This window comes from Laccaria bicolor, genomic scaffold, assembly GCF_000143565.1.
Source record: "Laccaria bicolor S238N-H82 LACBIscaffold_6 genomic scaffold, whole genome shotgun sequence".
In the NCBI taxonomy this organism is placed as follows: Eukaryota; Fungi; Basidiomycota; class Agaricomycetes; order Agaricales; family Hydnangiaceae; genus Laccaria; species Laccaria bicolor.
In genome coordinates this window covers 1,512,946-1,534,718 of record NW_001889877.1, presented here as the reverse complement: position 1 = coordinate 1,534,718, position 21,773 = coordinate 1,512,946, and the positions used below count along the sequence as shown (strand labels likewise).

The 21,773-nt window shown below is 47.1% G+C and overlaps 7 protein-coding genes across 7 annotated transcripts; 3 read left to right on the top strand and 4 right to left on the bottom strand.

The window, feature by feature from the left end:
* Positions 1–13: 13 nt before the first annotated feature.
* On the top strand, positions 14–2,933 carry LACBIDRAFT_315938 (uncharacterized protein; the record flags this gene model as incomplete). Its single annotated transcript, XM_001878550.1, has 10 exons — positions 14–59; positions 119–160; positions 218–428; positions 482–776; positions 824–1,048; positions 1,102–1,167; positions 1,222–1,645; positions 1,696–2,373; positions 2,427–2,857; positions 2,916–2,933. The coding sequence occupies 10 exons, from the start codon at positions 14–16 to the stop codon at positions 2,931–2,933; spliced, it is 2,436 nt and encodes an 811-aa protein (XP_001878585.1).
* A 133-nt stretch (positions 2,934–3,066) lies between these two features.
* LACBIDRAFT_315937 (uncharacterized protein) lies at positions 3,067–4,038 on the bottom strand. Its single transcript, XM_001878193.1, has 5 exons — positions 3,956–4,038; positions 3,769–3,905; positions 3,466–3,715; positions 3,327–3,406; positions 3,067–3,274 (listed from the first exon to the last, which is right to left on the bottom strand). Exons 1-5 carry the CDS (start codon positions 3,979–3,981, stop codon positions 3,180–3,182), a joined length of 588 nt encoding a protein of 195 aa, XP_001878228.1. The 5' UTR covers positions 3,982–4,038; the 3' UTR covers positions 3,067–3,179.
* Positions 4,039–9,331: 5,293 nt separating this feature from the next.
* On the bottom strand, positions 9,332–10,125 carry LACBIDRAFT_315935 (uncharacterized protein; the record flags this gene model as incomplete). Its single annotated transcript, XM_001878192.1, has 3 exons — positions 9,332–9,580; positions 9,628–10,029; positions 10,096–10,125. The coding sequence occupies 3 exons, from the start codon at positions 10,123–10,125 to the stop codon at positions 9,332–9,334; spliced, it is 681 nt and encodes a 226-aa protein (XP_001878227.1).
* An 848-nt stretch (positions 10,126–10,973) lies between these two features.
* LACBIDRAFT_293419 (uncharacterized protein) lies at positions 10,974–13,225 on the top strand (the record flags this gene model as incomplete). Its single annotated transcript, XM_001878549.1, has 9 exons — positions 10,974–11,283; positions 11,339–11,430; positions 11,486–11,577; positions 11,635–11,923; positions 11,973–12,128; positions 12,180–12,348; positions 12,398–12,596; positions 12,653–13,104; positions 13,169–13,225. The coding sequence occupies exons 1-9, from the start codon at positions 11,017–11,019 to the stop codon at positions 13,223–13,225; spliced, it is 1,773 nt and encodes a 590-aa protein (XP_001878584.1). The 5' UTR covers positions 10,974–11,016.
* A 1,387-nt stretch (positions 13,226–14,612) lies between these two features.
* Positions 14,613–15,507, top strand: LACBIDRAFT_293417 (uncharacterized protein; the record flags this gene model as incomplete). The annotated part of the gene is made up of 5 exons (XM_001878548.1): positions 14,613–14,646; positions 14,722–14,769; positions 14,826–14,972; positions 15,033–15,167; positions 15,222–15,507. The coding sequence occupies 5 exons, from the start codon at positions 14,613–14,615 to the stop codon at positions 15,419–15,421; spliced, it is 564 nt and encodes a 187-aa protein (XP_001878583.1). The 3' UTR covers positions 15,422–15,507.
* Positions 15,508–17,191: 1,684 nt separating this feature from the next.
* On the bottom strand, positions 17,192–20,633 carry LACBIDRAFT_315930 (uncharacterized protein; the record flags this gene model as incomplete). Its single annotated transcript, XM_001878191.1, has 14 exons — positions 17,192–17,413; positions 17,465–17,636; positions 17,692–17,711; positions 17,762–18,272; positions 18,321–18,523; positions 18,573–18,721; positions 18,773–18,863; positions 18,917–18,951; positions 19,000–19,123; positions 19,176–19,641; positions 19,691–20,216; positions 20,265–20,322; positions 20,371–20,403; positions 20,454–20,633. The coding sequence occupies 14 exons, from the start codon at positions 20,631–20,633 to the stop codon at positions 17,192–17,194; spliced, it is 2,790 nt and encodes a 929-aa protein (XP_001878226.1).
* LACBIDRAFT_315929 (uncharacterized protein) lies at positions 20,598–21,760 on the bottom strand. Its single transcript, XM_001878190.1, has 5 exons — positions 21,596–21,760; positions 21,453–21,541; positions 21,257–21,396; positions 21,069–21,202; positions 20,598–21,020 (listed from the first exon to the last, which is right to left on the bottom strand). The coding sequence occupies exons 1-5, from the start codon at positions 21,737–21,739 to the stop codon at positions 20,829–20,831; spliced, it is 699 nt and encodes a 232-aa protein (XP_001878225.1). The 5' UTR covers positions 21,740–21,760; the 3' UTR covers positions 20,598–20,828.
* Between the last annotated feature and the right edge of the window lie 13 nt (positions 21,761–21,773).

Below are 21,773 nucleotides of genomic sequence, written 5' to 3'. Positions count from 1 at the left end.
GTCTTGACCACCTATGAAAGCTCCTTTGACGATCATGTCGAGCTCAGAAACCAACAAAGGTACCTTAAATATACCCTAATTTGCAAATACACGCGTTCATACTTATTACTTGTCCCAGCAACAACCAGCAGTCTCTCAAGCTCCAGCACACTTGACCCCAGTAAGGTTCACGCGTTTACCGGGAATTGGAGCCTTCTGATCGGTATATGAATCGCAGAGAAACAAGAAATAATATCGATTATCGAATTGAAGAACGGAAAGGTCGTGTGCAAACAGAAATGCATCTCCTTCGAGAAGCAATCGGAAACCTTGCAAGAGATCGTGAAATTTCGAGAAATGCTCGAGGGGCGAATTGAAAAACAACTGCCACCATTAGATGTGATTCCTGATGAGCATCAGCCTCTAATTGCGAAATTGGCTCACGAAAGGTAAGTGCCTTCACGAGTCTTCTACGATTCGCTCCTCTGATCTTATTTATCAGTGATAAAACTCTGGGCGCCCTCGCAAAACACATACATCACGAGCTACTCCCTACCCAAGACGAGGATGAGGAAATTCAGAAAGTCTCTAGCGCAAATGTTGCTCTTCCACTCAAAGTTGTGGAATCCGCGATCAAGTTGATTCTATCGCGCAACAATTATGGGTTGGACTTTGGGAATGCCAAACCTCCTGCTGCTGTATCTGTTTGGCGCTGGGAGGTTAAGGATAAATATCGCGAATGGCTTCCAAAAACTGGCAGGGAGAAAGCAGAAGCCAGGCTTGCCGAGCGTGTTCGGGTAAGTTAGGTCTTTGAAACCGGCTTATCGTGCTGAAACTGTCGCAGGCCAAAGAGGATCTGAAGTTGACCTTCGACGCGTTACCACAAACCGAGCGCGACAAGATTTTTGACATGAGGATTCGGAAAAATCCTGCCAAGGATATCAACACAGACACCACATTGGAGCCCGAGAGGCTTGAACAGCAGCCCGATGAATCAATGAAGCCTTCACCTCAACAATTGAATCAACAAGTCAAGCAAAAGTCGGAAAATGTAGAGAACGATGCCGCTGTTGGTGACAGAACTTAGACTGAAAATACCTTTCTAATCTCCCCACCTTGCAGACCGACAGTGCAACTCCTAAGGCCAGTCGGCCCAAGAAAGCGCTGGACGCGGAGAAAGCAGCTAAGGTACGTTAAAATAAAGGCAGTTTTTTTTTTTACGCTTGTAACACAAATTGGCAGGAGAAAGAAAGACTTGAAAGGAAAGCCGCGAAAGTCGAGAAGGAAAAGAAGGAAAAGGATGCCCAGAGTAAATCGCGGTCTATCATGGCAAATTTCTTTGCGAAGCCCAAGGCGTCCAAGGCGTCTACATCTTCCCGCGCACCTTCGAATGAAGTTGAGATAGCCATAGCGGGTCCTTCCCAGGTTCAATCGGAGTTCAGCAAATCGTTTAAACCATTCGTCCTGAAAAAAGATGCAACCCTCGCTCCGATAAATTGGTTCCTCAAAAAGGGGAAGCAAAGACGTCGGCATGTATCATCTGCGCATGCTAACGAAGTTATCAATATCGATTGTGACGACGGAGACGAGGACATAATAATTGTTGACATGCAGGATTGCCAAAGCACCAAGGGACAGGCAGACTTGGGCACCATGTCTGCGCGCGGTTCGTGTCCTGACTTTATGAAACACTTCCCTTCTAAAGCTTGAAAACAGACCGTCTCGATTCCATTCTTGCTACTTTGCCTCCTTCTGCGGAACCCTCTCGGCATCTCTCGCGAAGAAACCGTCAGTTCAAGACCTACAATCCCGTTGCTGTGCGAGACATCGTTTCACAACTCTCAGAGGCTGAGATTATTGGCGACGATGCCCTTGTGAGGCGTTTACTTGAAAACCTAAGAGATCGAACGATCGTACCAGCCAAGGTCTTGATATTTACCGAAGATGCCCGACCTGGTTATTTTGGAACTTGGTCTCGAAGTTCTCGCATTATTGGCCCTCGTACGCCTTTGGCAAAGGATGTACTAGTCTTTGACTATGGTTATAATAGCGGTGAAGAGTGGGAGCAAGAAGCGGCCGGCGACGCTGACGACGTGGCAGACGATGGGGAGGATGAAGATCCCGAAAACGAAGATGTGGACTCTGATCTGGACAGCTGGCTCGTGGATGACGATGAAGAGCCAATGGTTCTGGACGCCGAGTTGACTCCACCTGAAGTTGACTTTACTCCTCACTCTACCAAGCGGAAGGCAGATGACGGAGAGCGGAGACTAGAGAAGAAACGGAAGGTAGTCGTGCCTCTGGTCCCGTTCGTTAAAGGGCCTTGTTGGGAAACCACACTTGGTGTATGCTCATACGACCCTTTCAAGTCGTACAGACTGCAATTGTTCAATGGTGAGCATTTTTACAGTCCTTCGCTTTATGCTGCTAACTACATCCCTTATTAGATACCCCTTTTCCTATTGACCCATTTACTTTTGTGTCATCATGCATTGAGGATCAACAGAGCAGCGCGGCGCCTATACCCACCAATGGCGACGGCGTTTTTATCGTGCCGTCCCTCCCGCCACGCCTGACAGCTCCAAATAACGCTACTTTCATCGATTGTACTCCTTTCGTGTCCTCACCTGGGTCTTCTGTGACCGCTCCCAAAAAGCCTGCTCCAACCCCTAAAACACCATTTCCCGACACACACCTTCCATTCTTACTGGACAAGATCACCCAACTTCAGGCATCGAGTTTCATCCTCTTGGTTGAAGCCATTTACCATGATTTGCGAGGGCACAAAGTCACGAAGATATCCATTGAGGCGAAGGTGAGGGAGGTTGGTGAGAAATGCAAGGAGAAGAAAGTTTGGGTTGTCAGGCCTTCTATTTTGGTTGGTATCACTTTGAACCTATCTCGACTATACACTGACCTCCGTTCTTTCCTTGCAGGCGACTCAGGTGCCATGATCTGGGTAGTCAGCCGACATCCAGTTTCTAGACGATGGCGTTATGTATTATTATTGTTATCCTATGATTCCTCAGCTTCAATGATACACTTACACCGCTTTATTCCTCGCCGCCTCTCAACCCTCCTTGAATGTTGGATGCAGTTATTTTACAATTTTTTGGAATACAACACGTGGATACATTAGCTAGACTATATACCTATATATATAAAGGCTACATGGATATAAGAATAACGAGAGGCATAACTCATGAACTGGCAAGCTTCCAAAGAAGTTGAGTGTACTCGAGGTCAGTCTTGCCGGTTGTGAAATCCACGGTGTGAATATCTCCAGATTGTGAACCTGAGCCCTCCATCAGGAATACACATCACATCAACAAGAACAATCTACGCACGAACAAGCATTTTAGAGATGTTTTTGTCCTTGTCGATAATAGGTTCAAATCCCATTCCTTTGTATAGTTGGAGTCTTAAGCTGGAAGGGGTCGCCACTATCAGTATCTATGAGTATGAGAGAAGGCATTGTTCACTGACGCTGTTCCGTCAAGTTCTTTTTCATGTTCTGCAGCTGGATCGTACTGCTCCAGCCTCCGCGATTCTTCTTTAAGTGCCGTAAGCTCAGCTTCTCGGCTCGCGACAAGTCCCTCCGCGTCGCTGATGGCTTTGGCCAGCGCTAGACGATTGCGGTCGAGCTCATTGAGGGCCGAAGCGTGTGCTTCTGCTGAGGGCACAGATGTGGGTCTGGTGGAAGATACACGCGCAGATTCAAGCAGACGGGTTAACGCTAGTTATCACAATTTGTCAGTCTGACCAACAAGGAAGATCAACAGCGCCCACACTTGAGGTTCCCGTGAATCTCATCTAGTTCTTTCTTCCTCTTGGCCTCTGAAGCAGCAATTTTTTCTTCGGCTGCTACAATCGTCAGATAATCTTCCTCAGGATCGATAATAGGCAACATTTCCCGGATAGCCTTGCTATCAAAACAGTAAGCTTGAGCTCTCGTCGTTGATCAAGACGAACAAACATTGCTTCTTGAACGTCAATTGACATTTTTATATGATCCAGGTGCTCTGCGTTACTTCAATCTCTCGATTTGCAACAACAGATGATGGTATGAGGTGGAGATGGGCGTCGCGAACAGCGTCGCGTAAGGTAACATCATGTGATGTGACGCCATTTACTCACGTCTTCAACGGCTCTGCTTGAACTTCCTCGATGGTGGTACTGTACTAATACGACCATCTCTTCTGGCCCTTTTGGGCGTGACACGTTTTGACCATCTCTTCATGACTTCAATATCCGATGTGATGTGTGACGAAGAGTATGAGCTCTTCGTCCGAACAGGGGCCATCGTCGATTTGAAATTTAAAACAATGTTGTACATGCAGAAAAATCTTAGATGGTGGGACAATTCTTGTTAGAAGTAGATGAAATATGCCGAGTGCTGTTTACATGGCTAGGGCGTCGCAGGCACCAGAAAAATTAGAAAAAATGGTTATTTTAAAATGCCAGGAATGGCTTCAAAAGCCTGTGTGATGTGTGACATCACGCTCACTTCACTTCCTTCAGAGACCTCTGTGATGCGTGATGCGAAGGCATGGTCGTATTAGTACAGTATCAGCAGGGCCATGTTTGGGCCTTGCCAATGAGACTGGATCAGCAGGTTACACTATCGAGCATAGATAATTTAAGACGGGGAGCTAAGGAAGACGCGCTGGGCATTCGCTGCTTGAATCATGATAATTCATAATAAAGTGTTTTGAGAAGAGGTTGTTCGCTGCTTCTCACGGCCTGAGTTTATGCCACTAAAGTTGTAACAGGAGACGAGACAGCGCAGTAGTCGTGCCATATATAGCTCTGACGCGAAGGAACTTGCGGTCCAAGCACGCAATATGTCATTGGGTATATACAACCAACGTATGTTAATACTTTTCAGCGAGAACTAGAAACCAGGTCAGTAGAGGTCCGTTCAACACATCAACCGAACTCACTTAATGCTGTTAGTGACGTCCATCCGGTGAATGGGTGACTGAGATGATAAGCACAGGTCAGCAATTGATGGAGGAATGACGTGAAGAGCTGACCTTCGTTTACCCTCACCAGTGGTGGGATCATACTGTTCCCATACATACCCAGTACGCTCATACTCCTACAGCGTGGTCAACATCATGACAAGGGAAATCACAAGCAACCCACCTTGACGACATTATCGACAACGTTCTTCCTTAGTTCTTGGTAAATCTCTTTCGCTTTCTCCTGGTAAGGTCCTTCTTGCTTCATATATGTCTGGATGAGACTGTTAGCGAATGCGTGGCGTTCAATTGGCTATTATTTTACCTTATAGAGGGCCCCAAGTGCGAGGTAGTTCATTTGCACCCAAATAGGACCTTTCCAATAATTTTCGCCTTTGCCGAATTCAGGATGTGACGCAGATAAGCTCCGAATGCCATAAGCCGACCAAAGATGATTTGGATCATGTAGGAGTTCAAGAATTGATCCTAGATGGGGCGAAGTGGGTGGAAGGAGAGACAATAGGAAGGGGAACAACGATAGATAGCCCCGGTGGCAGATATGTGTCGATTCATCTGTCATTATAATAGTATTAGGGGGGAGAAGACCATGTATATTGACCGCTTCACCTTCGTCGTTGACGTTGACATCACAGTACATTTGCTCTTCCTCATTCCAATGAAGATCTGTGACAGAAGAACATCATGCCAGATTTTCAAAAATGCAGCACCGAGCGTTACCTTCAATATTATCGAGTATTGCTTTCTCAATCTCTTTGAATGTGATCTCGTCCTCTTTCTCACCGACGAAAGCTGCAATGTCCTTCATTGTCCTCGTGAAAAAGGCCATCCATGATATAAGATCCAGATGTAGCTCTCCGGCGTGTGGAGGACCCCTTGGGTAATCATCCATGCCGCTTGTCAACACATGAAGTTGCGATCGCCCACGCCAGCGATATCCCTCACTCCTAGACCGTGCCTTTCGCGCATATTGCTTGATCTGCCCACGCTGCGTGCGCCGGAACCAGTCATAGTGTCTCTTGAGGGGTTTGTATATAGATTTGAGGAAAGAGTGTGCCAGCTCGACGTTGTCTACATGCCGGTTTTCTACGTCACCAGAATGGTGCAGAGGAGCACCCATCAAAGGCACCTGAAGGTCGCCAATACTCATGCCCACTCCGCCCAACCCAAGGTCCTGATCAGAAGGACCGTGGTTCGCAGACGCAGATTTGAGGCGGTCAATGAAAGCGGTGACAGCCATTGTGAGGGTGGGTGGATTAGCATAGTTTGGGACTTGAGTTTGAAACTCTGCTGGCACCTCCAGACAACCTTTAGGATGCTAAAAATGGATAGAGATAATAACAAACTTTGCTTCGTGCCTCTTCACCAAGGATCTGCTCTCGTGCAACCCAGCCGTCATCATCAATGAGATTTATCCAATCCTTCAAGATCTCAAGACTAGCAAGGGGAAATTTTAGTTTTTCAGTGACGTGAAGAGGCAACCTACCTGAAATCGTTATCCCACTGAGCAATGTGCAAAAGGTGGAAACCCTCGTCCCTTTGTTGAGTCAGTATTAGGCCTTTCTCGTAATAATCTTGTAGATGTACCAGTAAAATCCACGGGGGAAGAAACTCCGACTTGGCGTTGCGGTTAATAGCGCCTTTGGATCAGTTAATTTTGCTCCTTTAGATTCATCCTCCTCTGCCGTCGCTGAGTCATCCTCCTCATCCCATTCATACGAGAATTTCTTATCCACGATGGACGTTCCGTAGAAATAACCCACCCCGGCCACAAGATTAGATGTCACCGCTCTCGAAAAGGCTTCTAAAGACGCCTGTTTTTCTGAAGGATAATTTTGTGGGCGAAGTGAGACAGACTGGAATCGCTTTCCATATGCTTCAACCAAAGCTGGGATGCCGTGGTCCAAGGTGGATGCTGAATTCCACTTAATGAACCTTGGTCGTATGTTCCGTTGACTGACACTCACAGGTCAACTTCTGTTTGTTGCTACCGCTGTCGTAAATCACATCAAATTCAAATGGCCCATCGAACAGCTTTTGAACAGCGTAGAGGTTGCTATTGGTGTAGACATCGTCCGGAAGTTGCAAAACAAAGGATGGATCGGGTAGCCCCGTCGCAGGATCCTGGTAAGGTACCAACACCTCACGAGCACGATCTATGAGAGCTTTCATAATATATTCTATGATTTATCGGTATCAGGTCTTCACGGAAAGCAAAAGGCACAGAACTTGCTTTACCTTTGGCCTGCCATATGTCACCAGACTTGACGGGTCGACCTATGAAATGGGTTTTACCAATTCGGTCTTGGAAACCATGAGCGTGAGGACCCCATGTTACCGCCTGATTATTTGGGCCTGGAATATGGTAAGAATGGATGCGCAAGGCAACAGGCCAACAAACCATCTACAACGCGGAGAGTAAATTCGTCTAACTCAGGCGTGGAACCGGTGAGTTTAACCTCGCCGCTAATACCCTGTTTGAGAGTAAGCATGCAAAAAGCATGTAGGTGAAACATAAACTCACGTTATCGTTCTCGTCGGTTTCCATTTCCAACCCACCCAATCCCTCCAGTCCAAAGTAGAATATCGTGGATACTCGTGAAGGTTTGGTTGAATCGACAGGTTCCCCTTTCACGCGTACAGCCCAACTACCTCCATGCTCGCCACCAGGAACCTTTAAGAATTCTGTAGTAATTTTGACGTTGTTCGCGCTGTCTTTGAGGACCTGAACTCCTCCTTCACGCGCGTCATATTCTGTCCATGTATACGAATCAAGCTTGTCTCCTTGATCACAGGCATGTCGCGTTTCTGACGGAGATAAAATATAAGAACAGCGTGAAAGTCGGATGATGATATCCTCCTACTGACGTCCAATAGAGTTATAATCCTGTGTTCCAAACCAAGCAAGTCCGGTCATTAAGGACTGAGGTATGCGCGGCCGTAGACCAAAGTAGAGATTGGGACGGTATGGACCCCATAGTAGGGTGTCATTTGTTCCCTGTGCGAGCGCTGTCGTCGCAGCTGATAAAAGCAACAGCCATGCCCTGCCACACATATTCTTGAGAGATGCAGTTGACCAGAGTTGACCTGGTCAAGGTAGAACGTGTCCCCGATCACATGACATTCGGAGATGCTTGCCAGTCACTTGGCCTATGTCGGAAAAACCTGTGCCTTACAAGATCGATCGGTTACAGGACTGATATTATTATTATTATTACACTAGCTGATTTTATCCTAAGACTAGTACTAGTCTTTTATGGCCAGAAATTGGGTTTATAATAGCAATTTGGCCATTATACCCGCCTTATAAGGCCATTTCTCTCCTCTTCTAATGCATTACAATTTAAAACGTTTCTCCACCATTATAGTGCATTATAAGGCCCCCCGGGTTTTTCCGACATATTTTTGTTCTATATTGGCGTTAATGGGTGACTTTCCGTAACTCAAATCTATGAAAATGAATAAATTTGACCCTTATCGGAGTTTGAAACGAGAACTTCACAGGAGAGTTTATTGAAGTGACAGCTGATTGCGAAACGTTAGAGCAGCTTGCTTCCCGTTCCAGCCCAACCATCTGTTTGTTTGGTGATGGCCGGACATCAGCACCTTCCAAAAGTAGCACCTGCTTTGCTCAAGCTTTGCTTCAACTTTTCCTAGTCTTATCTACATACCCTCACCTCTCCCTCTCCTCGAATAATAATGGCGCGGAATGGCCACCGAAGACACATCGCATAACCTGTCAATAAAATGCTTGCTACCACGTCGCGTCAAATGTTCTGAAAAGCCCTATCTATCCGATTTATTTGGCTTTGGTGTCCGCCGCAAACAAACACACGGTTGAGCTGGAACGGGAACCGAGCTGCTCTAACGTTTCGCCAAGGGGTGTCAGATCGGTCGATCTGCTACGTGTGATCTGGCCACGCGAGCTTGACACCGGTAATATCCGAGGGTCGGCATGTCAGCGGCAAAGAGATGCCCATCAATGAGATCACCAGCGGCTGTTCGGCTCACCACAAGCAATAACATTGTCCATTAGATGAGAAACGACCGTCGAAAGTAAAGTTATTGACTTAAAAATGATAGGTATTAATTAAAAACATCATTGTTATATGAATTTCGAGCTGGGGATGTTCTTTGGCGATGAGGTGATAACGAGAAAGGCAAAGGAGAGTTGTTTGTAGAATAAGTGTGGTGAGGCCTCCGAGGAGAATCGCCATGACCGTCATGAGTGGTTGGTAGGTTGTGCATGTGCCGGGCATGATAGGCATGAGTAGACCTGCCTTGACGATCCTCTGGAATGCCTAATTTGGTTTCCTCCTCATTTGTTATGAGAATCCTGTCGCGAAAATCATTTAAATCTTTCCCTGGAGCTACATAAGCTCGTATATTGCCGTAGCGAGGTCAAGCTCCATGTCGCTGTAACCCCGGACATGGTATGAGCCATCGAAAGCATCCCGCAGCCTTTCCAATAACTTCTCGGTGCTCCAACTACGTCGTTTAGCAATCTTGAAAATACGATGCAGTCCTGGGATATCATGGTTTCCGACGAGATCGAGAAGCGCGTGCCACGTTGCTTCATGAGTGCGGAGCGAGTCAAGGGCCCTGGTGGTATTGAGATGCTATTAACTTATCAGAGGTGCTCGCGACATATTAAGAACAGACGAACCTTCAATCTCTCCACCTGTGCCTGCTTCTCGACAGCGTCAAGCTTCTGTAAAAGCTGATTATGACTCAAAGAGAGTCGATCGAGCTTTTCGACAGCTTTCGCAGCGTGGTCCTTCACGACGTCGACAAAGGTTCCAAGGGTTTGGCACGAGGAGCATGGAACAGAGATGCTCTCGAATGTCGGACTCCAAGAGCAACGGAGGGATTGAACACGGATAAGGGACATGTGAGGATCGACCGACAGGAGATTGTAGCCTGGTTTGAACCTCGTAGCGGGATCATGGATTGGAAATGGGTAGGTCAAGTGTGGAGAGCCGAGGTCCCACTGGAATTCGGCACCCTGGCACGACGTTGGCGTTGGAGGAGATGGTATTACGGATTGTTCAGTCCGAGATCGACGCAACTCTTCCAAAATAAGATCTACAATGAAATTCAAAGAATGAAAACAAGACGGAGAACGGGAACGCACCTGCAAAGCCGAGTTTACACGGCCTACCATCTTGATGCCTACGGAGGGGGTTGGATGTTGTGTGATCATACCCATGCTTGACGTAGGTATTACATCTTGGGCACAGGACTTCGCGAGTGCCTTTCGACGCGTCGCCTCGCTCGAGTAGGGGTTGACTTTCTTTGTTGAAAAATGAGGGCCAGTTATGCGACAAGTTAGAGGAAGTATGGACAGGTGGTGGAGAGGTTGATGCCGAAGATACACTATGTACATCAAGGTGCCATGTTTGATAGGATATGTCGAGACGGACGCGTCGTTTTGCCTACGACGCGTCTAGAGACGGTGGAAGAGAATGGGAATGATAGCATTGATGCCATCGATGCCGTGCCGTATTGCCGTATTTCCTTATTTGGGGGGGTAGGTGGGGGGTACCCTTGCCATCATTCACGTAGCAGATCGACCGATCTGACACCTCTTGGTTTGAGGGGTCTGTACCCTCTGAATAGATTAAGGTTTGTAACTGGGTTCCAACCAGGGACTCCATCAGAGTCGAACCCTTACAAGACTCGGCATCCCGGCAAAGGACCCTAGATTTCGTCGATTTATTCAAATCTAGAGAATTTGTGTTACGGAAAGTCACCCAATAACTCGCACAGCGTCGCTTCGTTGAAATTCGCGTCTTGTGTTCAGCTTCGTGAATACCCGGGATACAGCCATACAATTTACATTCACACCTTCCGGCAATGTTCCGCATCTCCTCAAACACCTTAGGCAACAAATGTCTTGACGAATCAGGGGCGTTGCTTGGGCCTTGCGTTATATTGGCTTCATCAATGCTGTGCGAAGATGCATATAAATTCCAAGCCGAAGTCTCCTAGCAAAAGATACACGCATACTCTATCCTCCACCCCACTGCTTAGTCTTTCTTAGTCCGTTGAAATAATGCCGTCCAACTTTGGGGACACTAGCACTGTTGTTGGCGAAACGTCCTACCAGACAAATGGTCCGTTTGGCAAGAATCCCAAGAGTGACAGCCCAGAGAAGCCCTCAGATCGTCGACACAATGCTCTTGGAAAAGGTCCAGTAACTCCTGGGAGCGAGTTTGTCGCCACGATGGATTATACCATCGAAAACAGGCCGTTCTTCGTACCCATTGGCAAGGGTGGCGTAATTGTTGCTCTGGAGGAACTTGACAGACAGCTACAGCAGGTAATATATTCCCCATGCTTTCCCCAGCGTCAGACTCTCTGACTTTGTTGCATAGTCTGGTAGAACCAGGCTTTTGTCCAAGAAAGTTCCTACCGACTGGACTGGGAAAGAAATTGTTCCTGGTCGCCTTGGCCTTATCAATCATGGGTAAGTCTATTGTTGGACGCCATCAATATCTTACATGCTGATTTTGAACTCAAAGTGGGTCTCCAAAGATTTTGACCAGACCAGGCCGTTATCCCGGTTTCCCGCTACGAAATTGGTGGGCCCGTTCGTGGTCTGGGACGACAGGACGTTCGTTGTTCTTTTAACACATCACATAATTTTTCTCATAAAATTTGCCTGGATTAGTTTCCGACACCGTCATTGAATTTCAAGGTTTGACCGTGGTGCAGGTATCCCAGAATCAAGCGGCGGTCGTCTCAGACCCACAAAACCACATCTTTGTAATTAAGAATTCGGGATTCGTGGCCTATGCTATTGAAGGAACTTACGACGTGTTATCCATTGTCGACCAAACCCACTTGCCGACAGTCATCAAGGACAAATTAACCAGCGTGATTTTGGGGTGGACTCACGAAGTGAAAATGAAGAGTAAAGTCAGTGGCAAGGAGGAAAGGGAATACGTTGTGGCTACTTTGTATGTTTCCTTCATCCCGACTGCATTACATCTAATATCGTTGCAATAGCTTGAACATCCCAGCCAGCAATTGTGCCATCTTGCAGCGCGGTGATGACCTTGAGCTCCTTGGAGCTGGCCAATCAGTCATTACGAATCCTAGTGTTACTCTCCGTGGACTTTACACCTTAGGAGAGAACCAGCTGGAGATGCCCACAAAGGACATGTACGTACCCGGTTAACCGTCATCGTTTCCTCTGAACTTACCAAGTTAAAGCTTCACTCGCGATCAAGTGCCTGTCAGCCTGACGATCTATCTGAAATGGCAACTTACTGAGCCACTGAAACTCACTACTCATGGGTATAATACCCCTTACGATGCTCTTCGAGACAAAACACAGTCCATCTTAACCCAAATTGTCGCACATCTCGATTATTCTTCAATGGTGCACCATCTCTTTCTTCCGGTTGTTAAATTTGTCTTACCCATAACAGGTCAAACAACGCTCTCTTGGACCTGATAACATGGACGATGGCACTGACCCATCATCCGCTTTTTTGGATGCATTGAGAACTCGTGCTATGGATGAAATGCACGAAGCTGCTCTTGAATACGGCATCGTCCTCAAGGATCTTGCAGTCATCGATCGACAATTCAAAGGCGAGATTGCCGCTACTATGGATAAGTTGACCAGTCAGTACTTTGTCACATTAAAAACAGGGCTCGCTCTGATTGGCGAAAATTTACAGCGCGAGCGTTGCAGGCTCAGGTTGAGGCCGCCAATGTCGACAGAGAAAATAGCAACAAAGTCAAGCAAGAAGAGGGTGCTCTTTCCGTTACACGCATCAAAGCGCAAGCCGCAAACACCCAGGCTGATGCTGAGGCCTACCGAGTCATTGCTGCAGCCAAGGCTCAAGCGCAGCGCACAAGGATCGAAGCAGAGGCCCAAGCGGAGGCAACTCGTATGGCCGCTGAGGCTGAGTCTGAGGCTGTGCGGATCAAGGCCGCTGCTGATGCTCAGGTCATTGACCAATTCGCCCGGGAAATGGAGTTCCGCCGTATGGAGGTCAATAGGATCAAGGCGTATGGTTCCAAGACGATCTTTGTACCATCAGAGGCCACTGGGGCACAGATGGGGAGCGCAATGGCACTGGGCATGGCAGCGTCGATGGGGGCAGATGCCAAACGCGCGACAGAAAAGGTGTAAAGACTTCCACTCCTTTATTTTATTTGGACATTTTTATCTACACTATATTAGCGTTCAGAGTGCTGCCTTACCGTACTTTGTAATTTCTACACATGCTGTGCCAATCTGGCTCTAGTTCGAGTCAAGAGATTACCTTATTTAAAGTGCCAGGCTTTGTTGACAGCTGTTGTTCGAGTCACTTCCCTGTTGCTGCGTGTCTCGCCTTTCTCGCTGACCACCACCACCACCACTACATCGATTAAATCTCCATCACCCACGCCGTTTCAACAATGAGGTCCAAGTTTAAGGATGAGCACCCCTTCGGTCTGTAATACGCACCCTTCCACGCACCACAATCAGCTTATTGTGTTCACAGAGAAGCGCAAGGCAGAGGCAGAGCGCATTCGGCAGAAGTACCCCGATCGTATTCCCGTCAGTTCATCTGGGCCTCATTGCTTGCCATGCCAAAACTGACTCTGTGGCGCATATCGATAGGTTATCTGTGAGAAGGCGGACCGGACAGACATTCCCACCATCGACAAGAAGAAGTACCTGGTTCCCTCAGTACGCTTATGGCAACACCTTAGGTCCCTTCGTTGCATAACTCATGATTTTGTGTGGTTAGGACTTGACGGTGGGACAGTTTGTTTATGTCATTCGGAAACGGATCAAACTGGCACCCGAGAAAGCGATATTCATATTTGTCGATGAAGTTCTTCCACCCACGGCAGCCCTCATGAGTGCGATCTACGAAGAGCACAAGTTCGTACAATCTTTGGGCTCTTGACGAACATAATCTCTTACCTATTTCACTCAGAGACGAAGACAACTTCCTCTACGTGAGCTACTCTGGCGAGAATACATTTGGTCAGGAAGGTTGGGTCGAATTGCCGTAGAACACATGGACAAGGCTTTAATTTGTGTCTCGGCTGCTAGAAACATTGGGTTTGGGTATTGTGCGACGTGCGTAGTTTCTACCAAAACTACCTGTTGATTGTACCCTTGTCCTACGGCCTGTACTGCATACCCTTCTTCCTTTCTTAGTCCTTACTCTTTGTATAGTACAATGTCTTCCCTTCAACCTTCTATATCATCCAATGTATTAACGCGATCAAGTTTCCCGATTTGTGTTTTGCAACTCGACTTGTGACTGTATTACTACTGAGGCCCTAGGTCAGTCCTACCTTTGTCTTTTTGTTTACAACATGCTGACTGATGTTCCAGCAAAGATCTACGCGCTAACCACAGATCCATTTGAATATACTGGGAGGTGCTCAATCTTGGTGGACAAGTGGCCAGGGGATTGCCCGAAGCCACTCTTTGTGGCCACCTTATGATCAAAGACCTATTCGAGGATTGTGGCATATTGTGGCCCGAACATCTTCTCATTGTCCGTGCCACTTGCAATGTATAAAACGCAAGGCTGTTTCGCTTCGTTTTATTTTTCAATCCCACCCGCCGCCATTCAAACGGACATTTTTTTAAAAACTTTCTTAGTGCAGGCCACAGTGTTAAATTTTGCGATGCGATCCTCCAACATTCTCTACTCTATTATTGGTGAGTTGAAGCACGTTACTTTCTGACCGCCTGCTAATAGTGGAAACGTAGTTTTCGTATTTCTGTTTCAATCAGCTTCTATTATCATTTTGAGTGCATCGTTGATCTTTCACTCGGGCGGCAGTAAGTTTTACTATTTGCGATTTCTGCTAGATCCCATTGACACCACCTCTATGCAGTTATAGAGTCGATTGCCTTGGCTCTTGACTTGGTGGCGCTCGCCATCGTAATTGGGTTCCTCATACACGAAATCATCAATCCACGCGAATCAATCATTCGTTCAAGAAACTTGATTGTTTTTATGTTCTTGTTTGGATTAAGTCTCGGTAAGAATTCTGTGTTCTTGGCTGTGTAAAACTCCGCGAACGAAGTCTGTGCCATTCTAGCAAGTCTCGTCATATTTCTTGTGAGAACAACATCAACGGAGACCAAGAACCTCACGAAAGACTTTGCCGCTCTGCCGGACCCTAGAGCCACTGCAACGACTGCCATTATTCTGGCAGTATTATCCACTATTTTCGGTACTGCCGTCTCATCTTTCCTCACATCCCGTTCGCGCTAATTCCCTTCCCTAGCCATTGCGGGTTTCGCCACCTCTTGCGTCGTGCAAGAGATTCCCCAAGCGAGATTGAAAATATCAGATCCCATTCCAGTGCGAGTGTGGCAGCCAGATACTCCCGCTCAATTTATAGAACTCGGCTCGGTTCAAAAGGGGGACCCTCCTCAACCAGATGAAGCGGCGATCCGCGAAAGATGGACTGACATCCCTGTATGAGCCATGTATATAATACGTCCTTTCAAAAGGATGTGGTCCCATGTAGAGTTTTATCAGCCATGGAATTGTATATTCATTGAGGTATCTGTGTCAGCCCCCTTTCTAGCTCGTCCCAGTCAACGTTTTGAAAAGTCTCGTCCTCGTCCCAGAATTTGTCCCAATCGACATCTTGTTGGAGTGGGGGAGGGTTCTCTATGGCGTTGTTTACTTCGTCTTGCATTAGTGATTCCGTTAGGGCAGCAGGTGTGGAGTGCAGAATGATTCCAGAAGTTTTGTGATCAATCATGGGCTCTCGAGTAAAAACAAGAACACCATTCCCTTGAAGTTCAACCTCCACTGGTAGAACAGAAATCCCTTTTTTCGTGACGACGTAGTCAAGTGAACGCGGTACTGAAACGGAACTAAAGATGATGCTTAGACGTCGAATTGATGTCACTTGGCTGTCATTTTGAACGATGGACGTGGCAGTAGATTGTCCTTCAATCTTTTGCCGCTTGGACTGGATCTCGCCATCATCGAAATACCGCCGTCGACCTGTACGACTAAGCATGATCCTGGCATTTACTTGGTTCGCCCATACGAGGCCTAAACTGGCTTCTTTCTTGTTTTCACCTGGGACACTGTCACAGGTGTTAAACCATCGAGATTGTTGGCTGTAGATTAAGTCGCTTGTCTCGTTGGAACTTTGCCCACGGTCAAACACGTCAGCGACTTCGTTGAGGACCAAAACTGCGATGTGATGGACGTTTGCCAGTGAATGAAGGAGTGTTGAAATTTCCGCGATATGTTTGGCGCGTTCCACTAGGGTGGAAGTTGTGGTTTTATCCGTCGAACGAAAAAGCTCAGCTAGAGCGTCGATCACAAGCAGCTTTACGGGCTTTCCGGAAGAAATTGATGCCCGCTGTTCGACAAAAGCAGGAAGAACATCGTTTAGTACATGCTGCAACATGGGTGCCGTTGGTGTTGAAATGGTGTGAACATGTTCGAGGCTACAATTCGAGGGCGAAAGAAGCTCGTTCGATTGGAGCATCTCCAGGAGACGGCCCGTTGGGAGCTTTGAAGACGTTGTTAAGTAGCAAGCGGAACCAGACAGACCTCCGAGCTCAGGGGGGTTCTGAATGAACAACGAAAGTTGTAGCGCGAACTGAGTCTTTCCCGCAGCGCTGATTGTGAGAAGAATAAGCAAAGCGTTATGCGAACGAGGGGGCGGACACCTACCTCTCTCCAAACACCTCCCATATCATACCTGTCCGTATTCCGCCGCCCAAAGCTTCATCAAGATAGGTATCACCGGTGGTACACCGCTCTTCGCCACGGTCGATGTTATCGAGGCGCCGTGGCAGGAAGACCGTCGGTTCACTATCGCAAAGAGATTCAACTATTGCCCTTACTTCTGAGACCGATATTCTACACTTTCGAGTGACATCTTGTAGAGGGGCCAATAACAAGTCCGCAAGAGATTGTATGTTGCCTGGCTTGAATATCAGACATGTTCTAATCGCTGAGATTCAAGCTACGCTTACCCTTCTTCAATACAACTTTTTGAGATTCTGTCAAGCGAGCGGGTGATATCGGTTTATGCAGGTCCATTTCGAGTCAGTTGTTTTGTGGCTAGTATCAGCAGGGCCAGAACTTGGGCAGGGGTAACGAAGGCATAGTCGAAAAGCTAATTACCACTGTGGCTTGACTCAGGAGTAACATCAATCAATAATTGCAGCATATTTATTTCTCTACTGGAGTGGTATGTGAAAGGTCTGTAACAGAGAAAATCTATCCTGCACGCGGCCGTGATTGTGATAAATCGGTGTTCCTCCTCAAAAAGCCGCCAACGACAGTGGAAACCGTGTCTGTTAGCTGTCTTTGGTTCTGGGTATGCTTCACGTAAAACAACCGCACATTGGTGCCGTTCCAAATATTTAGAGGAGACATTCCGCGAACATATACTTCACCCCATATTAAAGAAGTGAGCCATACCATCGATGCGTCCGACCACTAGATGTCAATGGTCAACAAGTGTCTCGTGCAAAACATGGTAAGACTTGCCACAAAGCTTCGAGGAATAATGGGAGGCGTCGCCGGAAGTACATGTTTCAATGTAACATTTGATAGAAAGTCGACGACGGCAGCAGTTGAGTTAGCCTTTCGAGATGTTTGTAACTCCTGGACTTTGGACAACAACTCAGATATAAGAAGCATCACGGTGTCCAAAGGCAAGCTGTCATTCTGGCAGGTCAACATCAACCTGGCAATTTCGAGAGTAAACCTCTTACCCTTGCTGCCATGATGTCACCTACAGAAGATAGTCAGATATGCCGTTTCACGGTGGTCTGTCATGCTTACCCATTCTTGGGTAGGGATAAATCCATTTCTACCAATGCCGGCAGCAGCAATGCGCTCAAGACTGGAATTTGTATCGATCGACGACGACCTTCTCTCCTTCATTTTCCCCCTCGCCTTCTCGGAAATTGGGGACAAAACAGCGTCCGACGAGGGTGACATGAATGATCTCGTCACGATTTCATCCGATTGGCGTGGTGTACCTCCAACAAGGGGAACAGGTTCGTCGATGCTGTTATTCCTGGTCTCGCTTTCCAAGAGTCTTGCCTTTTCAGCGCCAGGGGTTTCTGACTCAGCTTCATCAACTGAACTCTTACTCTTGCCATTGGGGTCGTTCCCTAGTTTCTTTGCCTGTTCTTCCTTGGCTAACTGCACGCGTTTGATTTCCCGAAGACCTCGGGCGAGTGTAAATGTTCCAAGATCCTCAAAGATCTTGTGGGAGGACAGGATGCCATAGATCAGATTGGGGTTTTCGGCCAGATTGTGAAGGGCAATAGAATTGAGGACCTCGAGCCTTATTGGAAAATAAGAAATCGACATTACTCGGTCAAAATCAACTCACATAAAAAATAAAAGGCGTGGATGACCCTCATCGGAGAGTAAAAATAGGGGATTCGAGAATGAGCCAAAGAGTTGGACAAGTCGATTGGATGCCGTGACGTTGAGACCCTTGAAATAAGGCGCCAAGTTCGAGAGGGCAATAATCAATGCTGGATACAAGGAATTGAGGGTCCCGGAGGTAGTTGCTATAATCGCGTAGGTAGCCTTCGGATGTTTCATGACAAGACAAAATCAAGGTCGGTTGTCCACTCACATTAATTATAAAATCTCCAACACTCCCCGCAGAGTTCCATTTCGTGGGCAGCTGAATCGTTACGGGAGTCGATAGCCTGAGACCAAACGATACCTCGGCCGATAAAGTTTGAATGATGTATGAGATAGCACGGCAAAGACCATGTTGCTCTAAGATAAAGGGTGAGATAGGTCCGATGTTATATAAAAGACGAAATTTACGAGGTTTGTCTTTTATTTCAACGCAGTAGCATAAAAGATAAGCAACGAGGTCTGTCGACTTTTGCGACTGCAAGACGTGTACGCGGAATTTCTTTTCAACGATTTAGTCGAAATTAAATCACAGCACAGGGGATAAAAGCTCACTTTGTTCAGCTCTATCATCTTCCAGAAAAAAATAACTAGCGAAGGTTAGGATTTGACCCTTGAAAAGCAGAAAAAGAACAAACTGGTTTCGGTGACATACGGAAGAGCCTTCTTCGAACCTGGAAGGAGTTTGTTCACGGATGTCATTTGTTGTTCGAGAATACCGACAATTCCCGTAATGATAAACTCAAAATCTTGGTCTCGATGCTGCCAGAAATCAATCCCTGAATTTAACAAGCGAGCATTTACAATAGCTTACCAGTTTCATCAGAAAATAGCGGAAGGCATTTGTTCGTGCCGTAGGCGCCGATGTCTGCGTTTCTCCACTTCCGGTCACAATGTCTCGCGCTGTCCCGCTCTGAAAATCCAGTAGAACACAAAGGACTTGGAAACAAATGCCCACGAGGTTTACTCGTGGGTCTTCTCCTTTGAAAACAAGGTGATTGTACGGCAGCTTGCCAGCCATTGCTCCTAAGGACATGTCTTGGGCTGTGGAAGAATTCATTGCTGTGTTCAGAAGGGAGCACAAAATTGTAAGAACGTCACGGCGAGCGGTTTTCTGGACGAGGTGGATTGAGTAGAGTGACGGCTTCGTAAACAGAGAACCGGGAGGGACATAGATTTGTCGTGACAAAAGAACGAGAAGAAGTCTGAGAACCTCAGTCTTGTTGTTATCGTACGCAAATGTGGCAGGTGTGTCCAATGTAGAGCCAATGCCTTTCTCCCTTACATACAAATGAGGGGGATGTCGTTGTGAGGGATGTGACGACATACCATATGAGGTAACTGATCTTATGATGATCAACCTGAATTTTTGAGGGTAGAGTAAAACCGCAACAAAACATCAGATCGACTACAGCACCAAAGAGCCTTTCCCCCAATGACGGCAGTTGCTTCTTCGCAGATGGTTGTGAATCTCCTAGTCGACTATCGCGTTCTTGGTCCTCATCTTCGTCTTCAATTACAAATTGCGGCTCATCCCCTGCCTCTTCAGCCACTTCATCGACTTCTTCTCGTTTCCAAAGTAGCTCTGTCTCAAACACATTTGATTCCCCCTGGACCTCGAATATCACTGGAAGTACGCGTTGCAGTATTCGCAGGCAGTTTAAAACTTCTTTCGTCGCGTTTCTTTCCGCAGAGGAGGTCCCAGTCTTTATGATTGAGGATGCAAACGCTGTAACTGAAGCTGATGTGCTTGCGGTGGGGAATGTGTGGTCGGAAATGAGATTGAAGAGCCGAATACAAACAACATGAATCAGTGTCGCAATATTCTCCGGGGCATCCAGCAAGGCACGGCGAACTGAAAAAAGGTGTTAGATCAAGAAGCAAGAGTGCTTTCGCCTCCTACTGTGGTGAGAAGTTATAAGAGAGAACACGTCGGATGCCGAATCAAATAGAGTGAAGTACTGTGGACATTGAATGATTGTCGCTCAGTAGCATGATGAGAATCCTACCTGGTCCCAGTAGCCGTCATTTTTAGGGATGTTCTAGATTTACGTGTTACCCCAGTTGAAAGTAAGTGCAAGCGTGTTCTTACCCTGACTGTGGAGAGCTTGGTGATACCCCCTGGCTGACTCGGGAATGCAAGCTTTGCTTCGTCGCCCAATAATCCGAATGGTGCGCTGAACCTCTGTGGTATTTTCGAAAACATGTTGGGATAAGCAGAGGTCAGATCCCTAATGAACGCAGCACAGCCACTACTTGTCATTGCGCCCATACAACATACTCAACACGATGAACAACTGGTATAGTATTTTTTGACGTTCAGAGTTCTAGCTATCCAGTGCCGAAATACTATGTAGAAAGGTGAGAGTCTAATGATATCAAAGTTCGAAATTGGGAGCTCCAGCCAGACATGCCACACAAGAACCCTCTGGGTTCATTTACGACTCGGAGAAGCCTCACACTTCAGTCAGAATTGTGCGAGAAGACCAGCCACTGCTGCAACAAACAAAGCGAGGCATGCGCTAGCAACAACCTTTGTCGAGCCCGAGCTTGAGCTCGAGCTCGAACCAGTAGCCGAAGCAGCAGCAGACGCCGTGTTGGCGGGTTTCGCAGTGGCGACACCGTGAACACCACCAGTGACTGGGCCATTGTCCGTTTCCTACAGCATTTAAGCGTTCGTCAAGATCACCTCACAGACGAAACGTACGGTTGTTTCAGAGCTACCTAAAGCCAATGCAGCCGACTGGAAGGCAGCAAAAGTATTCCCGGTGGCGGGTGCGTTGATACTTCCAACCATTCCAAGACCACAGTGTTGCACTTGTTTGCAGTGGAACCAAATGGCTGTACGCGCAAGTGATCATGAGATTATGGCAGATGACTTGCTCAAAGGCGTACGCTGATTATCAGTAATGTTGATAGAGAATTGGACAGCAGTCTGTAACCCGGAGTCAAAGCCTGCAGAGGTGTTGCCTGATGCGGCCAAGTATGTACATGGAGCGGCGAAAGACGATTGAGTGACAGAGTGGGCAAGGCCGCTAAGGAAAATATTCATCAATTAAACGCCTCAATTTGAGGTCAAGCGTTGCTCTACCTGGGGAAATAAAATGTGACAATAGTGCCAACAGGGGCGGAGATGTTTGCTGGGCTGTACACAAGCTTGCCTTGGAATCCAACGTTAACCTTTCGAAAAATTCTATGATTTTCAGGCATAAGAATTGACATAGAGTCACTGACGTTCACAAATCCAGCTGTGTTGGCAGGAGCCGTCGGTACAGCGAGAGCAGCGGTAGTGCTCACGGTTGATGAATATGCAGCTCCACCATATTGTGCAGCAGTGAGTACAGGGAGCAAAAAAGGAAGTAAAAAGGCCGTGAGCATATTCGGGTCGTGATATTACGTTGCAAGGAGAGAA

Excerpts from the sequence above, each read along its gene's own strand:
- LACBIDRAFT_315929 (XM_001878190.1), bottom strand. The coding sequence starts at position 21,739 with ATGCTCACGGCCTTTTTACTTCCTTTTTTGCTCCCTGTACTCACTGCT. Across the intron at positions 21,542-21,595 it reads ACACAGCTGGATTTGTGAAC|GTTAACGTTGGATTCCAAGG; the intron begins GTCAGTGACTCT and ends ATTTTTCGAAAG. Across the intron at positions 21,021-21,068 it reads TAGGTAGCTCTGAAACAACC|GAAACGGACAATGGCCCAGT; the intron begins GTACGTTTCGTC and ends TAAATGCTGTAG.
- LACBIDRAFT_315937 (XM_001878193.1), bottom strand. The coding sequence starts at position 3,981 with ATGTCAATTGACGTTCAAGAAGCAAT. Across the intron at positions 3,716-3,768 it reads GATTCACGGGAACCTCAAGT|CGTTAACCCGTCTGCTTGAA; the intron begins GTGGGCGCTGTT and ends TGTGATAACTAG. Across the intron at positions 3,275-3,326 it reads CATCTCTAAAATGCTTGTTC|GTTCACAATCTGGAGATATT; the intron begins GTGCGTAGATTG and ends TGGAGGGCTCAG.